The sequence below is a fragment of the Nyctereutes procyonoides genome, unplaced genomic scaffold, assembly GCF_905146905.1.
Source record: "Nyctereutes procyonoides isolate TBG_1078 unplaced genomic scaffold, NYPRO_anot_genome, whole genome shotgun sequence".
NCBI lineage: Eukaryota > Metazoa > Chordata > Mammalia > Carnivora > Canidae > Nyctereutes > Nyctereutes procyonoides.
This window is the reverse complement of record NW_026575028.1, coordinates 638,409-661,627: the sequence shown is the minus strand read 5'-3', so window position 1 is coordinate 661,627 and position 23,219 is coordinate 638,409. Positions and strand designations below refer to the sequence as shown.

The 23,219-nt window shown below is 46.5% G+C and overlaps 1 protein-coding gene across 5 annotated transcripts in view; it reads right to left on the bottom strand.

Moving 5' to 3' along the window:
* Window positions 1–23,219, bottom strand: part of MICAL3 (microtubule associated monooxygenase, calponin and LIM domain containing 3) — a 201,514-nt gene that overhangs the window by 47,813 nt on the left and 130,482 nt on the right. For all 5 annotated transcript variants that reach the window (XM_055315367.1, XM_055315368.1, XM_055315369.1 and 2 more), the window contains one exon: window positions 4,229–4,424. In XM_055315367.1, the coding sequence (XP_055171342.1) occupies window positions 4,229–4,424 (196 nt within the window). The remainder of the gene's footprint in view (window positions 1–4,228; window positions 4,425–23,219) is intronic.

Sequence of the window (23,219 nt, the reverse complement as noted above, 5' to 3'; positions counted from 1 at the left end):
CTCACTTATAGCTGCTATGAGTGCCACACTGCCTAGTTTTATGACAGCCCAAGGACCACGGGAAAACAGTGAGTGAGGCATAGGAGCATAAAAAATAGGGTGGAAAGGTAAACCATTGCTTCTTCATAAGCTACCAGCTTTCAGTCCATTTCTGAGAAGCCTGGATACGTTGTTTCCGGAAATCTTTGACAGGGAAACCAGCCTCCCTCCCTTTGTGAAGGACAGAGAGACAGACAGGGGTTGCTAACTGTTCCTTTCTGGACCGCCATTTCCAAGGGACCTTGGACCTGGTCTCACCAGGATCCTAACGTCATGAAAGATTCACAACGTAAATTCAGAACCTCAAGGCTCATTTTACATTTTCTGGCTGTTCCCAGTGCCTGAGTTTCTGGGTCTAGTCTTTGAAGAGGCTAGGAGGAAGGGTGCAGAGGAGGAATCCACAGTGAGGCAGACCACCCTCTGCCACTTAGATGTCAGCCTAGAAACTTTGTAAGTGGGGAGAATCCCTACTCAGGACAAGACACAACACAGACAACCAACTGCTCTGCCCTTTTGGGAAGAGGGTGACCTTTCAATTTATAGCCTCCTAGGAGAGATGAAGGCCAGGAAATGCAGTCCTCAAGATCAGCATTCTATCATGACTGGTATCTGCTTTTGCATTCAAACCAATCTATTGCCCCCCAACCCCCAACCCCACGACTGATATACGTAGGCGCCCCCTGGACTGCACTCTCTCTGAGAGCAGGGACCAGGTCTGCTTGGCTTGTTGTAGTGCTCGTCACAGTGCCTAGCATAGCCCAAACACACAAGGATGTACAAGGGAGCACAACCAGAGAAAGCCAGGGCAAGCTGCTACCTAAATTCACAGGTGTCCTAGAGATGAGGCCTCTGAAGTCCATCACTAGGAGCAGACCCTTTCAGTGAGAAGAACCTCTTGCAAAAATCCTCCCTGATATATAGAACATATATCCAATCAGTGATCTCAAAGCACTTTCCCCGAGTTCCCTCTCATTGAGGCTATGACAGGGCCTGGTAAGAGGAAGCAAGAGCAGCAGGTACATGGGCTGGATTCTAAAAAAAAAAAACAGATCTGTTCCACACTTAAATGAGCCAAGCAGAGGTCTGTCATGCAGGGAGGGGAAAGGGCCGAGGCCAGCAACAACAGTGATGGTAAACACTCACTGAGCTCCATGAAGTGCCAGCGGCACAAGGCTCTTCACATGAATTAGGTCACTTAAATGCACATTAACCCTAGAACACGGTAACGATAGGACTGTAGGACACAATAATATCCCATTTTTACAAATGAGGCCATTGAAGCTTAAAGAGGTTGGATCATGGGTGTGACAGGTCAGGATTTCCACCAATGTTGACACCACCGTCACAGTGTGCCTTGTTGGACATTCGCCAAGAACCCAAGAGTTCTTTAGCCACCAGCAGCTGTCAGGGTGGCAAACCCAAGAATAAGACAATGGCTGTCTCCTGCCTGCCTGGGTCCAACTTCAGAAAGTGGAGCCTGGGAATCTGGGTGGGCCCTACTGTGAAGGAGGCAGACAGCAATTTTGAAACACCACTTGAAGTTCTCGGGTGGTGTTCAAGGGAAATAGGGAATCATGGCTTTCATTTTTAAATGGATCCACTCATAATCAGAGAGTGCACTCTGACAACGGTGTAAACACTATTGCTCAGCAGATGCAAGAGAAGATGTATGTTGTCCAGCAATCTTTGCACAATAGATGTTTAATCTGTGCTAAAAGAAATCCTGCTCAGTGATGGCTCACATTATAGCCTCTGCTGGAGAAGGGGTGAGGAAGACAGAAGATCAGTCAGGAATCTCCACTTATCTGTGGTCAGCCTTGAAGGAGGGCCAAGCCCTTTCAGCTAGCCTGTCAAGGACTTTTGGGGAAGTCCTCTGTAGCCAGGCCGCCCCATTTGGAAAGGGCACCTATTGGCTCTAGTCCTCCCTGACTTTTCTGCAGGGTCAGAGATATACAAACACTGGAGGCCCTTAGCAGATGGGTGCTGCCCAAGCCATCTTCAGTCCCCAGGGCAAAGTTTTCCAGCTAGGAGATCAGGAGAAAGCAAAACTAAAATCATAAAGTTAGTGTAGTTAGTGTTCTTGGGACACCTGGGTGGCTCAGCGGTTGAGCGTCTACCTTCAACCCAGGGCATGATCCTGGAGACCCGGGATTCAGTCCCACATCGGGCTCCCTGCAGGGAGCCCGCTTCTCCCTCTGCCTGTGTCTCTGCCTCTTTGTGGGTCTCTCATGAATAAATAAATAAAATCTTAAAAAAAAATAAAGTTAGTGTTCTTTTGTCTTCAGATACCTGTCCTCTCCCAGAGAAAATAAAAGTACTATTTCCAGGATCTCCTTTGGAAGATGCTCCCCCTCCGTGCCCCAAGGAAGGGTCATGGAGCTAATTAGGTCTGGGCCAGCAGTCTCTGCGTGGGTAGACTAAACCAGGACATGGATAAGACTCACCCAGGTTGCTTGTTAAAAGCAGGTACCCCTGGTCTCCACCCAAGCCCAGCTACTCCAGGGCAGGTCCAGGAATTATCTTTATATCAAGTGGCGTTTGTCATCAGGCAGGAAAGTAAGCTGAGCATGCTTACTGTGAGGCTGAGCCATCAGCCCTGCAGAGAGTGGGCTGTCCCTCATCAGAACAGAGCAGGCATGCATGCTCTGTGGATGCTCTGGGTGAGATGCAGTTCTGAGATAACGTGAATACAGGGACGGCGTCTGCCCTGAAAGCACCCAGGGGGAGGCTGCCTGGGAATGCCCAGATGTGCTGCCTGTGCGTCCAGCCCAAGGAACAGCCCATCCAAAGTGTGTCTCAGGTGACAGAAAGCAAGTGCAAGGAGCTCTGCCCGGCAGACACCCTCTGAAGAACATTCTCAGAACTCAGTAAATAGTAGTAATAATAAAAGTTCTGTTTTATCCCCCACGCATTCCCTTACTGTGGTGACAAAAAAGCACCTTGCGTATGCCTCATGTTAATGCAAAGCCTCCACTAGGCTGGGAGACACGGTAAGTGCTCCTACTCCAGAAGCCCTGCAGCAGTCTGAGCAATAGTGATTTTACTCTGTCTTTATCTTGTTCTCTTTGGTGTCTCTGATCACCAAAATGCTCCATGGAGCACTCTGAGTCCTGTACTGACTCTGGAAAACCTGGGCACTAAGGAAAACCAGGACATAGGGCAAAGATAGTGGACCCGGGGAGTTCTGTGGGGCTGAAGGGCATGTGTCCCCCTCAGGCGTCACTCAGATGTAATTAAAACACTGGGAGGGCCAAGCACAAAACCACTGGCTGTGGGTGTAGCCTCTGGGACCTAAGTTTTCTGCTCCTCTTTTTACCTAGAGGAGGAAGGAAGAAGCCTGGATGGAGAGGTGGCTTCCCCAAGACTGCAGAACCAACTGGTGCCACAACAGGAACCCCTGATTCCAACCCTGAGGCTCCTACCACTGAACCGCCTGCCCCCACAGCGTACTGCCTCAGGTGCACTGTTGGCCCTTTGTGTCTGTCTTTCCCTCCAGGAAACCCATAAGCAGCAACCTGAGGACAGGACCGGGGACTGTTACTTTTGTTCTGTTACCTTTCCGACAAATGGCAAAGTGCTAAGGCCATGGTAGGTGTTCAAGAAATATTCACTGAATCTTCGAATTACACCCCATGGGTCGTGATTCTCACCAGCTAATGAGACAAAGAGACAGGGAACTACAAAAGGGGAGGCCAGTAGGCAGTGGGGAAACAGGAAGAATCTAGACTTGGATTCAGGAAATCTCAGTTCAAGTCTTAGTCAATCCTTGATCCTAGTACAAATCACCAGCAAGTTTCCTCAATTATAGAGCGACAAGATATATGCTCCAGTCTACTTCCTAGGATTCCTGCCAGGATGACAGAAATCCTGTGTACCTGGCCAGGCACCATGCACAGCTGTAAGGAAGGCGACCACCATCAACACAACCTGTGCCATGCACTGTTTTAAATGCTTCATACTATTTAAGCCTCATAACAGTTCTGTGAGGAAAGTCCCAGTACTGCCTACATTTCACAGAGGAGGAAACGGAGGCACAGAGAGGTTACACAGCTTGCCTAGTGTCACCCCACTGGTACATGGCACCCGATAGTGTGGCTCAGAGCCCTCACTGAGCGTCCAGTGCTGCCTACTCCCACTAGGGCATAATGTTCGTCTGGGAAAGACCCGCGAGGACAAAGCACAGGCTGACCTGCTGGCCACGTCCTCCTCTGCCCCCGTGTCCAGCACGCTGCTCAGGTTGTGCTCGGCCTGTGTCTCCTCGGGCACCTCCTCCAGCTCCTCGGCCTGCTTCACGGACAGGCGGTAGTTCTCCAGCTCAATCCGCTCGGGAGTGCCCCTGAGCCTCTTGGCAATGCTAGGCTCTTCCACACCATTCACGCTTGAACCTGCAGGACAAGCAAAACAGAAAGACCTGTGACCAAGGATGGGGCAGGACTACATTCACTGGGGATGGAAGGGTGCGGTGAGGGAGGCGGCGCTGACAGCAAGGTAGCTGGGTGTCTCAGGCAGCTACTGCTGTTTCTGTGAAAGGGGGCCAGACCTTCTGTGCAGGCCAGGGAGCTGGACAAGGGGCATACTGCAGGTCAGTCAAGTCACAGGAGCCAGGAGAGGGCTGAGCACAGCAGGAGAAACAAGACAGCACACCTGCCCCTCTGGGGAGCACAAGCTTGCTCTCCTTGGTCATCTCTGCACCCAAGTGCAGTGGGGAGAAGGGGTAGGGAGGGGGAAAGGGTCAAAGGGACTCAGGAGAGACCCTAAGGAGGGCTCCTATCAACCAAGTCTCGCTGCTTCTCCCATCCCCTCAACCCCCAACCCCCAACCCCCACCCCCAGCCGATGATCCGGGACCCAATCGAGGCCCTTGCATTGCTTTTGGCTGATCCGTGAGGTGTCCAGGCTGCAGAACTGTTACGTTGTGGATTTGTGTGACTGGATCATGGTCAACACGTCCTATTTAATAAAAGAAGCATGGGGGCAACACTGTGCCCCTTCCATGGCACACTCTTGGTGACACCAGCCTGGCTGTTCAGTTAGGGGTGCCCAGCCGTCTTTCTGCTGTGATACCATGGGGTGATACAGAGAAACCAGGGGCTTCTCCTGTCCCCTGTCCTTTTATCCAGGGGTTTTAGTATCCAAGTGACGCATGGGGATTTTAAAAGTTGTATCATTCCTTCTCTCTATAAAAAACTCTTTCCATTTCTCTCTCTCTCTCTCTCTCTCTCTCTCTCTCTGAGAACCACCATGACTCATGGATTTTGAAAAACTTAAGTGTCATATTTGTTATGTTTCCTTCGTCACCTTTAATCTATAAGGATCCCCCCTCTCTCCTTATTATCTCCTTCATCATTTTTTTTGATGTAACTTTTTATCCCAGATTTGGTTAGAAAGAGGCCTATCATATTTATGCTTTAACATCTTCACTGTCATGTGATGTAGGTTTAAATCTAGAGTCAGACAAATCCAGGTGAGACACTGTACTCCACCAGTGACCAGCTGAGGGCTCCAAGGAAAATTATAACTACCAAGAGCTCATTTCCTGATCTATAAACGAGGACAACCCTCAACTCTAGGATTATTATTTATATGGGATGAAATTATGTCCACACACACACACACACACACACACACAGGTATGTGCCCCGAACCTATCATTTTCCTCTTCTACGTAAACCCAGTATGTGGGCAGTATTCAGCAAATACAAATTTAGTGACACACTGATGTCCAGTAACATTCTTAGCACCAGTTTGTGCGTATTTTTGCATAGGTGTGTTGTAACCATTTGCTTTGGATTGCAAACAACAGTTACTCAACAAAGGAGTTCTGGGCAGAGGGAACAGCACTGGTTAAGGTATATTGATATGTAACAACAGCTTGGTATTACTAGATCTTCTAGTAGCAGTATACTCAAAGTGGTAGAGAAGAGAAAGAGACTGGGGTGAGAACAGAGCTCACGGGGCCTTTGGTGCCATTCTAAGCTCTAAGAGAAAACACTGGGTTTTGGTAGGCAGTATCATATCAACCCAGTGTTGGGTGACAGGTGGTCTATCAGGGGAAAGTCAGAATCTCTGGGATGAAGGACTAAAGAAACGGGATGGGAATACTGATTTAGTAATTTTTGTGACATGACAGTTGTGCAGAGAATCTTCTGGAATCCTGGTACTTTTGTTGTGTACAACGTTCTAGACCTCTCTGTACTGTCATTAAAAGAACTTTTTGTGAGTTCAGGCAGCCATAGAAGAGTCTTAGTGCATCTGCTGGAATTATCTGGATCTTCCACCAAATAGCATCTTTCAAATTTACTAGATAATCTTTACTGAAAAGCAAGACACAGGGCATGTTCATCTATAAATTTAGGTAAATGTCTAATGATGGGGTCAGAGCATGAATCCTTGGGCTCCCAAGGGCCCTGTGCAATACCCACCTGTTCTAGTTTTTGAAACCCCAGTTGGGACATTTTACACATCCCTGGTCCATTCTTCAACACTGAGCTCAGGGCCCTAAAGTGTAAGCTATGATCCAGGACCAGGGCATCTGGAAGATTAGGAAATATGTGGATTCCAGGTAATAGCAAAAAAGATGCAGAGAGCACAGCAGGTGGCTACTGCCACAGCATCCCCTAAACCTGCCTCCTGCTGCCACCAGCCCTTGGAGCGCACAGGCTCTAACTGCACTAGTTTGTTGTTTCCAAACATTAGTCCTCCTGTACTCTCTTGCTCCTTCCCCTCATCAAAACCCAACATGATAAATATGAGAAGGCTAAGGATCCCCTGACTATAATATCATCTGATTCTCTCCTTTCCATCATATATATTTGACAAACTACCCATAAGCAGAAATCAGATATTATTATTTCACTTTCATGAAATAAATGTGAATTTATTTTGGCCATTACCCAAATATAGTTTTGGGGAACTCCAAAGATAAAGAATCAAAACCAGTATATCTTTTAGGTAGGGAAAGAAGAACAGAATAAGAATGATCACTTCAAGGAAACAACTAACACTCATCAATTCAGATACAAGCAGTTTCAAGGTAGAGTGAACAGACACTCATGTAGAGGAATACTCAAGAAACGATGTCTGTTTTTAGTGGGTAAAAACCATCCCATTGGCCAGAAATTCTACTAGAACCTCAGGAAACAAAGCAGATTAAAACACTTTATACTCTTAAAGAGCTGCAGGCTAGTCACAGAAGAGACAGTCTTGCACAGGAATCATTTCAGTATGATGTACCAAGTATTATGGGGCATAGTAGCCTGCGTGTGGTACTATGGGAGTACATAAAAAGGTAGCTCTGACCAGGGGAGTCAAGGAAGACGTTCTGGAGGAATATGGAGTTAGCCTAGCAGCTTTAAAGAAATTCCATGGGCAGCCTGGGTGGCTCAGCGGTTTAGCACTGCCTTTGGCCCAGGCCATGATCCTGGAGACCCGGGATTGAATCCCACGTCGGGTTCCCTGCATGGGGCCTGCTTCTCCCTCTGCCTGTGTCTCTGCCTCTCTCTCTCTGTGTGTGTGTCTCTCATGAATAAATAAATAAAATATTAAAGAAAATAAAGAAATTCCATGAAATAGGTAAATAGCTTACAAATGAGGTAGCTGAAATTCAGAGACATTAAGCGACTTGCCCCAGGTCATACAGCTAGTAAGCAGTGGAGCCGAGACCTGAATCCAAGGAAGACAGCATGAATTCAAAAGACTACCATGCTATTCCTGGATTTATGATGTGAAGAGAAGAAGACAACTTTCCCCACCAGGATCTCCTCCCCACCATAATTTTTAAGATGAAGGACACAGAACTTCATGAAAGTGTCTTAGAGCACAGAATCTGGCATTTGGAATGACATTCTGTCTTCCTTCCAGAGTTACTTCTCTGGAGTTTCTATAAGCTCTGCAGACTAATAGATCAGCAAGCAATAGAACTTGGCAGCCAAAACCCAGAGTGTGGGGCTTTGGAGAAGAGAAATGTTGACTTGATTCTCAGCTTGGCCACAACTGACAAAAAAGAAATGAGAGGCTCTCAGAACTACTCAGATCATTCACACATCAGTCCCACAGAGAAAGGATGCTTTTTCATGAAAACTGTTAGGAGGGTCCCATTGGAGATTTCTTAAGAATTGAGGTGGAATCAGTAGTCACCTTCCTGTCTCAGTCTTCTCTGCACCCACAGGGCCCGTAACCACATGGAGCTAGACTCGCCCAGAGCTCTGAGCAACAAGAGCACCACAGGACATTCCCTTTAGGGTCAAGTCCCCATGGAGGTTTCGTTTTCCCAAAGGGAAGGTGGTACTTCAGAGGGTACTTGGCAAGTACCCAGAATTCACCGACTACCAAAATATGTTTAGCATCCCTAGCCTATAACCTCAAAATGCCACGGGATGTTAAAAACAAAGAAATCCACAACATCATATGCTTGCTTTTTTGGTGAGCAGGGAGCCATGTGCTAGATTAACTAGGTGGTGATGATAAGCTAAGCCATCAAAGGAGGGGAGTGTGGAAGAAGCCCAGACAGTGGCTGTGACACAGTGCCAGAGTCAGCACCTCCCCCTTGTCCCCTGGATTGTCCCTCTGTCAGCTAACAGAAGGGCATGTGGGAGCAGAGGCTCTAGGAGGGCTGACAGATGTGGCTTTGGCCAGTGAGAATGTAAGCAGTGGGGTGAGGCCGGCTGGCTGGAGCCCACCTACCTGGGCCTCCCCACTTCACGTGCTTTCAGCCGACTGCACAGGGACTTTCCACCTCAGAGGAAATGGGAGATCTGGAATCATTTTCGAGGCCGAGTCTGCACTAAGTCAGGGCAGGCACATCTCAGGTCACTGGGCTTGTATGCGTCAAGCCCAGCTTCACACATACCAAAAGGAAACAGCTCCCAGGATCTGGGTCATATCCTAAATAGGAAAAAGGCTCTGGGCCTGACCTAAGGGCTCTGTTTTGGAACAGTCACTGCCTGCATGAGCTCCATATATCATCCTGAAAGAAATATTTTTCCTTCCAGGACATCCTGCTCTCAGCTGATGTTCAAGAGCTGCCAAAAAGTCTCTATTTGTGTGTGTCTGATTCCCGGAGGGCTGTGAGAGACACAGATGACACTGCGGAGGCGCCCGCCCCCCACCCTAGTCCTCTGCAGACAGGTCTTCTTCTCCTTTCCCTCCAACAGCGGCAGCGAAGCCCTGGGAGGAGGTGGAGCCGGCTGCTAGGCACACTGTGGGGCTTCAGGCAACTGTGAGGGTGTCACCTAGGAGACTGGAACAGCTGAGGGGCCTTGCTCCTCATACTCATTTTTGGCCTATTCCCCCATTCCCTTTTTCTTTCCTTCTTTACAAGCTTGGGAAAGCTTGAATGAAATCTGAAAGTCTAAAAAGGATTTAGGAAAAGGCACAGTGGACAGGGATTGAGGATTAATTTTCATCCTCTTTTCCAGGTCTGTTAGTTGAATGGATGCTTGGATTCATTCATTCAACCATAATCGTTACACAATTATTTATTGAAGAGCTACTTCCAGTCAGGCACTGGGCTAGGTGCTCAGTCACCCAGTGGACAACACAGGCAAGGGTCCTGCCCTTGGGGAGCCTGCCCTCTGATGTTATGGGTATCACCTATCTGCTGCAAGAGACCGATGACCTCGAGTGTCTAAAGCTGTCAACTATGGCCATGTTCTCATAAGAAATGGCCCAGGACTGGAAATAATCGGTGCCATTTGAGGAGAAAAGCACTCTTGGTCACTCTGGAATACAGAGATTCTCCCTCACGTTGCTCTTTTTTCTTTTCTTTTTTTTCTTTTCTTTTCTTTTCTTTTCTTTCTTTCTTTCTTTCTTTCTTTCTTTCTTTCTTTCTTTCACTTTCTTCTTTCAAGAGTTTATTTATTCATTCATGAGAGACAGAGAGACAGAGAGAGAGAGGCTGAGACACAGGCAGAGGGAGAAGCAGGTTCCATGCAGGGAGCCTGATGCGGGACTCGATCCCAGGACCCCACAATCACACCCTTGGCCAAAGGCAGACGCTCAACCGCTGAGCACCCCCCGGGTACCCCCAGGTTGCCCTTTCTGACTTCTGTTATCCCTTAGTAAGTTACTAGATATTTTTGTTGCAATTCCTTTTTTAAGGAAGATTAACTAAAGTCATTTCAGATGGCCTCCTCACACATCTGCCCAAAGCCTTGCCTGTCCACAATCTTGCATGAAAGCAAGCCACCGAGCTATGGACTAGGTCTGATCTACCAAGTCTCAAGGTGGTGTTGAGAAAGATGAAGCCTCCTGAAGGAAGAGTTACCAGGCTGGCAGTAGAAACTTAAATTCCTGGATCCACTGCAAAAATTGGTCAAAGTGACTTATGACGCCCTGTTCACTGGTCTCAGAAACATTCACAAAATCACTCTGGGAAATCAGCGTCCCCCTCAATGCACAGAACTCCAATCCTTACAAAGCTCTGAGGGGGGAATCTGTGCCTTGTGTTTTCTCCCTGCTCTTGTTGGAAACTACATTCTCAATGCTTTCTCATATACTGGGAATTAGGGATGAAGCCATCTGAAGTGGTGGATGGTCTAAAGCAGTCACCCTGCCCAGCCCAGAGACATTTTCCTCCGTGGGATACAGCCTGAGTCTTGGGCCCTGCTTCCTTTTGGAATGAATTAGGTAGCAGTTGTACCCGGGTAACCTGAGCCGGGCTGATCATAATTAGGAGTCATCATGGATATTAATCTACTTCCATTTTGCTTTGAGCTGAAGTTCCTATATGTGTTTTTGCTTAGTGGCTGGAAGTTCTGTGTCATCTTGGCTTAGAAACAAAATAATGGAGCTGGCTATCTGCCTTAGGGACCTCCTCACTGCTCTAGTCAAGCTGGACAATGCAACCTAGTGTCTGTGAGAGGGTTAGGTCACTCCCAGCCTAGACCCCAATCCAGGGAGGAAAGATCGACTAGGGTTACATTAAAGGCCCTGCATTTTATAAAAGGCTTTTCTTTGCTTATTAGTTGATGCCGGGGACCACCAATTTGGGTTCTCCTCCTCTTTAGCCCCGCAGTTCATTTCATTTGCCTTAGCAGGGTCTGCCTGACTGGGCTACAATTTTTTTAATGCCACTTACAGAGATTTCTCATTCTAAGAGGGTTCTAACCACTTTGCAAGCTCTGCAGCTATACATGGAAAGGGATCCTCCTGCCTTTTTTTTTTTTTTAAGATTTTTTATTCGAGAGAGAGAGAGAGAGAGAGAGGGGCAGAGACATAGGCAGAAGGAGAAGCAGGCTCCATGCAGGGAGCCCAATGTGGGACCTGATCCTGGACCCGGGGATCACGACCTTAGCTGAATGCAGCTGCCCAACCACTGAGCCACCCAGGTGTCCCATCCTCCTGCTTTCACTCTTTGGGCAAGGTGGCTTTTGTCCTTACACATCTACCCGACAGACTCTTCTCGGGCTTCCAGCGGGCAGGGAATCGACTTGTAAAGCAGGCATGAAGGAATAAAGCCAACCACCTGTGTCAGGCACTATGACCGCTATGCTGTTCACAGTGGCCAGTGAGCACCACAATATTCTTGCCAATCACCGTTACGACTCCTATTACATTGAGGGTCCTGAGTCTCTGTGATGTTGAGAAACAGGCCTAATGGTACAAATGAGGCAGATCCAAGACTAAACCCAGGGCTGTATTACTCCGAAGCTTGGGCTCCTTCCACTAAGCCAGGCAGGAGGGATTGTTAATTGCCCCTAACACAGGTACAATTTATTCTTCATTTGGGGTAACTGTATTTTTATGTGGGGCAGAGAAAAGTAGGTTATATGGATTTAAGAGGAAGCTCATTTGCTTTGGAGATATCTAATTACCAGGAGTTTGGAAATTCTGTGCTAAATATTACACGACAGAAGCTAAGAAAGGAAAAACCCAACAGGGAACAAATCAGAATAGCAGCAGAAAAAACCACCCACATGGGAATGCGGGCTCACGAAGACTGAGACACTGTCTCTCAGGAATGCTGAGGGCATGTGCCTTCCCTTTAGCAGGTACTGAGCCCTTTCTCCACCATAATCTTTGCTCTTGGTCCATGTGATTCCATGACACTTTTGCCCTTAAGTTCATTTACTAATGTTAAAAAATAATGTTATTATTATTTTTAAAGATTTTATTTTTTTATTCACTTGGTAGGGAGAGAGCACGAGTGGGGGGAGCAGCAGTGGCAGAGGGAGGAGGCTCCTTGCTGAGCAGGGAGCCCCATGTGGTTCTTGACCCCAGGACCCTGAGACCATGACCCGAGCCACAGGCAGATGCCCAACTGACAGAGCCATCCAGGCACCCCATTAATGCAGAAACTCTAAGGTCTCTGTCTCCCAAGTGGCTTGATGCCATTGCAGGGTCTCAAGAAAAATGGGAGATACCACCCTGTGAAAGGGGTCAAGTGTACAACACAGCAACTGCTCCCTTAGCACCTGAGAAAGAGAAATTCCTATGAAGTTGCCAATGTCTTAGAAGGCCATGAGTTAAGACTCTGAAAAGATACTATCTCAAAGAATCTGATGGCTAGAAGTGATGAGTGCATTTCACAGCAGAGTGGTCTAGTTCTAGGCAGCAGCTTGCTAACTGGACAACCAGACCCAGTAACAACAGGCAGAGGGGAGAGGCAGAAAGGCAGAGAAGGACCACGAATCCATGAATGAGGCACTACAAACTATGCTTTTCCCAAGATGCCCGCTTTAAATTCTCATCACTCCTACTTTCCAGAGCAGAGGGCCAGTGGCACTAAAGTCAAGAGTGTGTCCAAAGCTGGCTCTGAGGTGGCCTACACATGGCCAGCTGCTCAGTCAGGAAAGTGATATTCAACTTCTTGGGGCTGTGCCCATAATCAGACTAGCAATAGGACAAACCCACATCCCTGTGAAAGTCTCAGATAGGTTCCCTCTTAAAAGATACAAAACCTCATAAACAGCATTCCCTTAGCTAGCAGAAGATACGTTTTTGGAAGCGAACTAAAATCCCCTCAGGCAATGCCTACAGCTACCATTTGAGACTTGTTTTTTTTTTTTTTTTTTTTTAAGACAGAGAAAGAGAGAGGCAGAGGGAGAAGCAGGCTCCATGCAGGGAGCCTGACGTGGGACTGGATTCTGGGTCTCCAGGATCACACCCTGGGCTGAAGGCGGTGCTAAACTGCTGAGCCACCAGGGCTGCCCCCCCCCCCGCCCCCATTTGAGACTTATATCTATATGGTTACACCCTTGTTTTCATCTGTTTGAAGGTCATGGAGACCTGGCCTGGAAAAGAGAGATTAGTGTCTGGGGAAAGATGCCCTAGAAGCATCTGTCCATCCCTGATGGAATAGGAAGGGGCACATGGACCCAGACTCAGAGAACCCCTGCTAATGACTGATGCTCTATGATACCCACAAAATGCCCATCTGTGCACTAATTTCAAGAAGAAATCTGACCCCCTCTCCTGCAAATGGGTCAGGAGGTGGCTCCGAGGCCCGTGGGGGTCATGGGTTCTGGGTCAAACTAGCAGAGATGCAAACAAGCCCCTTGGACCACATGTAACTCTAATTCTGTCTAAGATAAGGCTGATATCTGCTCAGTCCTGACTTTTGAGTTAGGTGTTAAAAATGTAGTTTAATGTAAACCCTATCTAGGATTGTTTTTACTTTTGTTACTATAGTGAAGAACTCCCAGGGTATCATGGAATTAGTAGGTGACTTCACATCCCATCCATGCAGGCTGAGAAAAAAGCAATGCCAAATTTAGCCAAGCACTTGCAGAGACTTAACAATGCTTCAAAAAAAGCTGGCATTTGGTGGTCAACTTCCCGCAGTCCATTCTGCAGAAAACTAGAGAGAGGCAAGCCCTTCTTACTGTTCTATTCCCCTAAACCTCTGCCAGTTAGGACACATCCCAATGGACCTTTTTGTCTCAACCCCACAGGATGCACAGGCCAGAGCAGTAGGCCATCACTGAGTGAGTGAGTGAGCAGAAATAGTCCTAACTCACTTTCTCACTCCAATTACTCTAGAATTTTCTGAAATCCCTGCCAATGATAATAATATTTGATATTCCTGTAATGCTTTTAAATATCAAATGTCCATACATTTTAGCTTATTTGCTCTTTACAACAACCTTATGAAGTAGAGAGAAACAGGTCGTATTTTTTTTCATCTTACAATTTCCTAAGTTAGGGAAATGGAGGCTCAGAGAGGTTAATGACCAAAGACGACCAGGGTAGGAGGCTGCAGACTTGGAACTCAAATTAGCATCTTTTGTTTATGAGCACTATGCTTGTTCCATTAGACCCAGCCAGAGGCTGTGGTCTTCACAGAAGGATGAGTACATGCTAAGGGTACAGGAACAATTAATTCTTGGGGTAGAGAAGAAAAACACTAGACCTTCATCCTTGATTTGTTTTTGACACTCCTTTCTAAGATGTTTTGTAAATGTCTGATAGCACATACACTATTGGAGGGCGGGTACACGCTTGTAAATAAGTACACTGTTGGGATGTCGGTGCTCAGGATTTTCACAGGGGTAGGCGGTAAGATTTAGAGATTCCTGTAAGGCTCCAATACGGTTCTGTATCACTTACATTATTCTTGCTCACTCTCTTTCCTGATCTCCCAATGGGAACAATAAAATTGACATTAATTGTATGTCAGTGTCATGCTTGTTCTCCTTTTGGGGTGGCTTTTTTCCTCAGTGATGATTTGGCAATGGCTGGAGACAGCTTAGGTCATCACCTGGGGAGGGGGGTGGTGTACTGACATCTAATGGGTAGAGGCCAGGAATACTGCCACATATCCTACGATGGATAGGACAACCTTTCACAACAAAGAGATATCCAGCCCAAAATGTCAACGGTGACAAGCTTATATAGAAGTTATATATAGAAGTCTGATATAGAAGTTATATCAGACTATTTCTAATCTCTCTCACCAACAGGCCAACCAATCCACCAAATACTCTTGACTGTGGTTTGACTGGGCTGGGTGCATTAAGAACACAGAATTGTGAGCCCATGAATCTTCATATCTGCTGCCAAGACATGAGGACACCTTGACCTATGGAAGCACGATTTATGAAGGATCAATTGAGAACTGCCATGCTGAACAGAGAGCTCTTGGCATGTTGCCCACAGAGAGGGAATCTCAGGAAGTTGTTCAGATGCTGAGTGAGGAGTTAGTTCCAAACGCATACACTGGGCAGAGGTACCATAAGTCACTGCATGAGACATCTGGACTTTTCATCATCTTATGGTATAACTCCACTTACAAAGTGACCCTGCTCATCCTTGGCAGTGCCATTCAAGGACAATCTACATATACTCCTACACCGTCCACACTTGTCTTGGGTGTGAATCCTATTATTAGGCCAAAGTAGGAATTAAAGGAGACCAAAAAATGTGTTTTCTTAACTTCTTTCACCCACTTTTTCCCAGCTGGATACTAGTAGCCTGCTGACAGCCGGAATAGCCCTGTGACACATTATGGGCAGACCTCTCACTAAACCCAGGGAAAAACTGGTCTTGAAGACACGACGTGGAAAAACACATCTTTTTTCTCTTTTTTTCTCACTTACCAAACACATCCTATCTATGAGCTCTATGAGCTCCCTGTCCTGGCATGCCTTTCCAAAGCTGTCTATACATGCTCAAGAGACCTCTTGAAATCATTTCTGTGCCTGAACCAAATTTTATACAACAGGGCAAAACCAAACTGCTCACCTGGAATGATGTGCACATTTAACCCAAAGATTTAAAAGTCAGTCATTTTACATGTGGGTTGGGTCCAAAAGTAGCCCAAACATGGATGGGTAAGAACTTCCCTGTTTCTCTTTGATGTCACACGTGACTCTGCTCAAACTGTCAGTGCAAAAAGAGGCATACCATCACGCCTCTCTTCCCTCACACCCACAGTCTACCCAGGATGAGGGTAGTCTCCTATGAAGACTGTGAGCAGTAAGAGAATGAAAATGTTGGTCAGGTCAACCATAATGGGGCCATTTATTTATTTATTTATTTAAAATAATATTTATTTTTTATTGGTGTTCAATTTGCCAGCATACAGAATAACACCCAGTGCTCATCCTGTCAAGTGTCCCCCTCAGTGCCCATCACCCATTCCCCCCCACCCCCTGCCCTCCTCCCCTTCCACCACCCCTAGTTCGTTTCCCAGAGTTAGGAGTCTTTACATTCTGTCTCCCTTTCTGATATTTCCTACCCATTTCTTCTCCCTTCCCTTTTATTCCCTTTCACTATTATTTATATTCCCCAAATGAATGAGACCATATAATGTTTGTCCTTCTCTGACTTATTTCACTCAGCATAATACTCTCCAGTTCCATCCACGTTGAAGCAAATGGTGGGTAATGGGGCCGTTTAAAATAAAAAGTACAATAAAACGAGATAGCAGAGACAGATAAGCTGATATATCTATAAGTGAGAAGCAGTTACACTGGGGCCCAGAGAACAACAATTAATGGTCCGCCCGAACAGAATCTATCTCCTCTAGGCTGTGGGAAGGGTATGTTCCCATTTGGAGAGACACAGAAGCCCACAGTTCTGGGCTTCTTCTTCTTCTTCTTCTTTTTAAGATTTTATTTATTTGAGAGAGAGAAAGAGAGCTAGCCAGAGAGCACAAGGGAGGGGGGAGGGGCAGAGGCAGAGGGAGAAGAAGATTCTCTGCTCAGCAGGGGGTCCGATGTGGGGCTTGATCTTAGGACCCTAAGATCATAACCTGAGCGATAGGGCAGACGCTCAACCAAGGCTCAACCAACGGAGCCACCCAAGCGCCCCTGGGCTTATTCTCAATAATGCAGCTTTAGGCTTAATTTTACTTGTAATGAGCAAAGAGAGCTGACATGTGGAAAATGAAGAGGGAGCCCACTTCATATTACTTAGTCGATTATTATGCCTTTCCTCAATTTCTTTTGATGACTTTTGCTCCTCACACACCAGTGATGAAACCCTTTTCTCTTTAGTATCTTATTTTTGAAAAGATTTTATTTTAAAAAGATTTGACTTATTTGACACACACACACACAGAGCACGTCCTCCTATCTTGTGCTTAGAGTCTATCCTGACTGCATTGATTACTTATGTGGCCTTGACCAAGTCTGTTTGACTTCTGTGTGCCTATTTTCTTGGGTGTAGAATGATACTTCCTTCATAGGCTACTGTGCAGATTACATGACTGCAACAATAAAGCTCCTAGACAATGCCTAGTACACAGGAAGTGCTACGTTATTATTAGTTATTATCACTACTGTGTATTCCTACATTATTTTCTATGAGTTAGTACCACAAAGACTATGATGGTAAATTAACCAGTATTAATCACATGGGAGAAACAACAGGAGATAACATACTTCAAGTTTTAATCTCTATTTTTATTTGAGGAAAAACCTTCAGCAGAGAAGGGGGCTCCCTTCATTACAAATATTGTGCCAGTCCTTTGGCACAATGTTTTCAGCAGCATGGAGGATGGTTGCCAGCTCTCAGCAATACAGCAAAGCCTTTAAGACTTTGGCTGTTAACTCCTGCAGCCTGTCAATTCCCTGGTGCCATGGTTACCCCAGACACCCAGTGCCACCTACTTCTCTGAGGTTACAAAGCCCCTCACTGACCTTTAGACGGCCCTAGAGTCACTTTCCCTGTGACTTTTGGCTTTTCTACCAATGCTAATTCCTTCCCCAAGAACATGAACCATCTAAAAGATGAGCAAATAGCTGGTTCAGAGTAATTCACATTCGACTAAAATTTAGAAGAGAGCATTTACTTTTTTAAAAAAATATTTATTTGTTTGAGAGAGACACAGAGAGCATGAGCATGAGTTGGGGGCGGGGGAGGCAGGCGGAGAGGAAGAGAGTAGGTCAGGCAGACTCCACGCTGAGTATGGACCCTGGCACAGGGCTCAAGCTTGACCTGAGCCAGAGCCAAGAGTTAGATGCTTAATTGACTGCACCGCCCAGGTGCCTTGAGAATATTTACTTTTAAAAGAAGAACCTACTAACTCAAATAAGTCTCTTGTTGGTTAAATGGTGGGAGGGAAATTTTATAGCTGGTCTCTCTCTAACCTAATCTTTTTAGATCCTGACTTTCTAGAAAACAGAGAAATAAGAACGATTAGAGGCTCTTAATCATAGGAAACAAACTGAGGGTTGCTGGGGGAAGGGGGAACTGGGTGATGGGCATGAAGGAGGGCACATGATGGAATGAGCACTGGGTGTTATAAGACTGATGAATCACAGACCTCTACCTCTGAAACTAGTAATACACCATATGTTAACTAATTGAATTTAAGTAAAAAATAAATAAAAATAAAAAATGTTAAGTAACTTAAAAAAAAAGAATAAATAGGCTGTTATAATCCTTTTATAATCAATACCAGCTACTCTTTGGTTAAGGGGTTGAGCTCAGTCCAAGAATCCCACTGTGGTTTAGCTTTTGGAGATAAAGTCTTCTCCCTAAGTTTCCAGTTAGAGTCCATCTAATCCTATTTTTTAGTTTCAGGTTTGATCTCTGAGCAGCTACCAGATGTCAAGAGGATTATGAAAGTAAATTCCAGGGAGGGTAGTGTTGCTGGCTTTATTAACTTTAAAAGAACATGAGAACTGAAGGAAAAGAGGTATTTAGGTCTTGCCAGTGAAACAGCTCTGGTTTTGTCATGTTCATCGAGGAAACCAAAACTCACTGAGGTCCTGAGTTCTTCTGGTGCCCATAGGCCCTTGCCTGTTAGCGGTGGTCTTTAGTAACTGAACTTGGAGCCCTTACCCTTTTAACTGGACTCGTCTTTTTCTGTTGGCTCTTGTGGAAGCCCAGTAACACCAGGACACAGGGTGCAGCGAAGGCAGTTTCTGAACCTTCAGAGAGGCAGATGGCCCCAGTGTAAAGTCTTCTGGCAGCAGGGTGACTTACCACAAAATCATTACGAAAAGCCCACAATCCCAGCAAGTACCTAAATGAAATCAGGCTACACTATGAAATAACAGTGATAATATGGCAACAATCCTGATATTTTACAGAAGTACAGAACAAGGAATTTAATCCCTGATTAAGTACACCTGCAACATTTTCATATGATTAATGCGCAAGCACAGTAAGTGAGAACAGAGTGAAGGAAACACAGAGGCCATAGGTATTCTGACTCAATTTTAAGAATTTTTCTAGTAATTATCCTAGCAGGGCCCCAAGAGACTGTTCTATTGCAGGCAGAGCTGGGGCCCTGGCCTCCCCTTCTGTTGAAATGCTTCCAGAACTCCCCCTTTCATGCTAATGAGGGGCCTCTGTGAGGGCTGGAAGCCTCTTCACATTTTGGGAGCCCTCTGACTGTACATGTGCATACAGGTGGGGAGGAAAGGAACAACATCAAAGGCAAGGTTGAGTTCAGTGAGCTTGAGTTAGGGTTTGGGTGTTAGCAGTGACTTAACCTTTTGCCCACCATCCTTCTTGAAGGCCCATCAAAATGCCTTGGAAACATTAAAAGTGTTCATAAACAACACAAAGCTTTGTGGAGTTGGCCCACGGGAAGTAAAAAAGGAAATGGTGTTCAGGCGGCTGGTGAAACCTGGAAGTAACTGAAGGAGAGTCACATATGCTGGAGCCCTGCTTGCCTTCTTGGGCGTATGGAAAGTGCTTCTGCGCCAAAGCCTATCCCTCCAGAACGTAAGTGCCGAAGAGACAAGGACCAATTGTGAAGGAAGAGGCATCAGCAGCCAACACACACAGCTGAGCATTGTGGGCAGTGACGAGAGAGAGAGAGAGAGAGAGAGAGAGAGAGAGAGAGAGAGAGAGGAACAACAGCAACCCCTATTTGTTGGCACTTGCTGGATGCTTGGCTGGATCTGAGTGCTGGTTCTGGTCTTGGTAAGGTTTTGGCGCTTTGTGAAAGAGACTGGGATTCACGGACATTCTTCTGAAATCTCTGCCTGGCTGTTACATTTAAGACACATGGGCATTTTTCTTCTATTTGTACATCAAGGGGGGAACCTAAGGGACCTGGGCCCACATGGCATGATCTTGCCCTATTTTTTTTTTTTTTTTATTTACGATAGTCATACAGAGAGAGAGAGAGAGGCAGAGACACAGGCAGAGGGAGAAGCAGGCTCCATGCACCGGGAGCCTGACGTGGGATTCGATCCCGGGTCTCCAGGATCGCGCCCTGGGCCAAAGGCAGGCGCCAAACCGCTGCACCACCCAGGGATCCCTTGCCCTATTTTTCAGTATGAAAATAGAGTGGCTCATTTTCATTGCCCATACTGCTTTCACTCCTAGGGAGTATCTGAATTTGGGACACCTACAGGGAATTTATGAAAAAAAGAAAAACACACAAAAAAAACCAAACACCCCCCCCTCCAAAGTGAGAGAATGGATTTCAAGAACTTTCCAAAAGAAACGAGACCCAAAGGTAATTGCCTAGGGTCTTCATAAGGGGTGACACAGAATCATGTCAGTTGTTACCACCTTCCTGTAAGATGCTTCAGTAGACTGTCCTAAGTAGTGCTGGCTCTCTTCCCCTTTATTGCTGGGGCATGGGAAAGGCAGCAGGAGCAAAGGCCTAAAATTTGAAAATTATATACATGTATCTATCCTTATCGATTCTCAGTTAATTTATTAACTGTGGCTTACTACATCCCCCACACTCATTCTTTTTCTCCTAACCTTTTGTAGGCACCAGACACTGACTTAGTTCAGAGGAAGGGGAAAAACAGCCTGCAGATTTGGGGTTGGGGCGTGGGAATGAGCAAAGGCCAAGACAGGCCACTCAGACTCTGCTGGGGTAGAGTCTGAAGCAGCAATGCTTTGAGAATGAAATGGTTTCAGTGTTCTGACAGTAAGGACGCAGACCCTTTCTGACAGGAAGGCTGATAATCCAGAAGGCCAAGAAAACCCAGCACTATTTCTCTACTCTGTGGGTAAGCCTGAGAACTCTGAGTCTTAACGGGGCCGCTTCAGCAATAGAGGCGGCCAGGTAGGCCTTTGCACAAGCGACACCCAATTTCCTACAGCCAGTGGCAGCTGAGTGCTCCCCACCAGGTGCCCCCCTGGGGCCCAATTTAGTGCCAAAGCTGGGCTTACCATCGTGGTCGGCATGCCCACACAGCGTAAGAGGCCAGCACTGCTGAGGTCACAGCAGCGTGTGAGAAGGAAACAGGCTCATCTCTCCTGGCTTCAACTGGATATCCAAGCTCAGCGTCCAGGTCACAGCAAAGACAGCGTGACAGAGACATCAGCGGGGGAGAACAGAATAAGAACCTTCAGCGTCACCAGGAGTGAGGTCACTGTGCCTGAGGCAAAAGCCTCCAAGCAGGGGAGGAAGGAGATGTAACTGCTCCCAGTGCACCACAGCAGCCAGCCAGAGTCTGGCTCTGTGTCCCCAAGGCAGATGTGGGCTCCAGCCGTCTTGTCCCTCACGCTGGCTGACTGGGTGTGGGGTGCAGGTGGTGCCTTGTTGCTCCTTCTACCTACAGTTGCTACAAAACAAAATGTCTTCCACTGCACCAACCCCATGAACAGAGGACCGTCTTTTAACGACAATCTGTATTTTAGGTACAAACACCCCATTCCCCCAATTTCACATATCTACTCTCTCTCCTGACCCCACCCCAGAAGTGACGGTCATGAGGCATGACGGCTTTTGGGCCCACTCCTGAGATCTAAGCTGACCCCATCCCACCCTCCAAACAGGAAAAAGGGAAGGAAAAGAAAAACTCAGAAACCTGAAGATTGTTTGGAATTTATTCTCTTAAATAAGAATGGTAACAGTTGTTAAAAAAATTAAAAGCACAACACCTTAGTTTCACAGTAACAGCAAAAACAAAATTACACAATTAAATTAAAAAACTCACAGACACACCAAAACGCACAGCACAGATTAAAAACAAGGGCAAAAATAAAGGCTGTAGGGAAGGCCAGAAGCGGACAGGTGAGGTGATCCTTGGTGCAGCATGGCCTCCCCGCTATGGCATCTGCATTGCCACTGTGGGAGCCTGGCTGGTGCCACCCCTACTCCTCCTCTGCCCTCCATCCCAAGCTGAACAGCCCAGGAAAGAGGGAACCCCTGCATTCACTGGTCAGGCCCATGAGGAGGGACTAAGAATGGTCCACTACCCTTCAGAAATACACGAAACACCAAGACACAGAAGGAAGCCACAGTAACTAACCCAGGGTAATAATAGATTCACACGTCTGGAAGCAAAATGGGGCAGGGAGTTGCTTCTCTGTGGGGGTCTGGTAGCAACAGAACCCTGCTTTCCTAATCTGCTCCTCAGTCAGCTTTCTGAGGTTGAGGCTGCATACTGCTCACTTCCTGACATACGGCCCCTCCCCCCCAGCCCCCAAAGTCTCCACCTCCACAGGTGTGCTGGGCTACTCTGTTCCCTCCCAATCCTGCCCAGAACTCTAAGTCAGGCCAGTGTCATACTTCCCCACTGGAAAAACTCTTGGTTTCCAGAACCAAGAAACAAGAAGCTTCAGAAACAGCTTCATTATTATGGTTATAATTATTTAGGACACAATATATAAATATCTACTTGTATATATAAAATTCTACCTATATAAATACACATGTGTGTATGTATAAATATTTACACAACACCATCAAATTATGACTCTTGGGGGAGGGGTTGGGGAGTTAAGCTGGACTGCACAATTTTCTTTGCTCTACTAAGAGGTTTTCCAGAAATGCCTCTAAGGGAAGAGGGCTTGGGAAGCAGTGAGATTTCATAACTTCATCCTATCAGGCAGGAACCCCAGGACTGCATGGAATCCCTTGTATTGCATGGCTATGCTGGCCCATATAGCATCCAAACTATGGAACCTAATGGTGATCATGCAAAGGTTGTCTTGCTAACTGCCTATGGGCAGCTTTTAAAGTTAAGAACACCATTTCCATCCCACCTCTGCTGCCTGTGCTAGAAGAAAAGCTCTTCTCTTCCCTTCTGAGTCCCCACAACCCTTATTATCCTCTATAGGAAATGTAAAGGGGATCCCTCCAAACAAAGAAAGTATCCAAAAAACCTGCAACTAAGGGTCTTGTGTCCAAGGAGAAAATATCTCATTTGGGGTTTTTCTTTCTCTACCTGTTGTTGTTTCAACTTTTCTTAAAGTCAGGGCAGGTACTAGGAGGCCAGGGTGGGAAACCTGTGCCAAGTCCACTAACCTATAGCAGTAGGCATAAGAAGTTTGGAAACAAAGCATGTACAGACTTGGGGAAGAGGGTTTCTA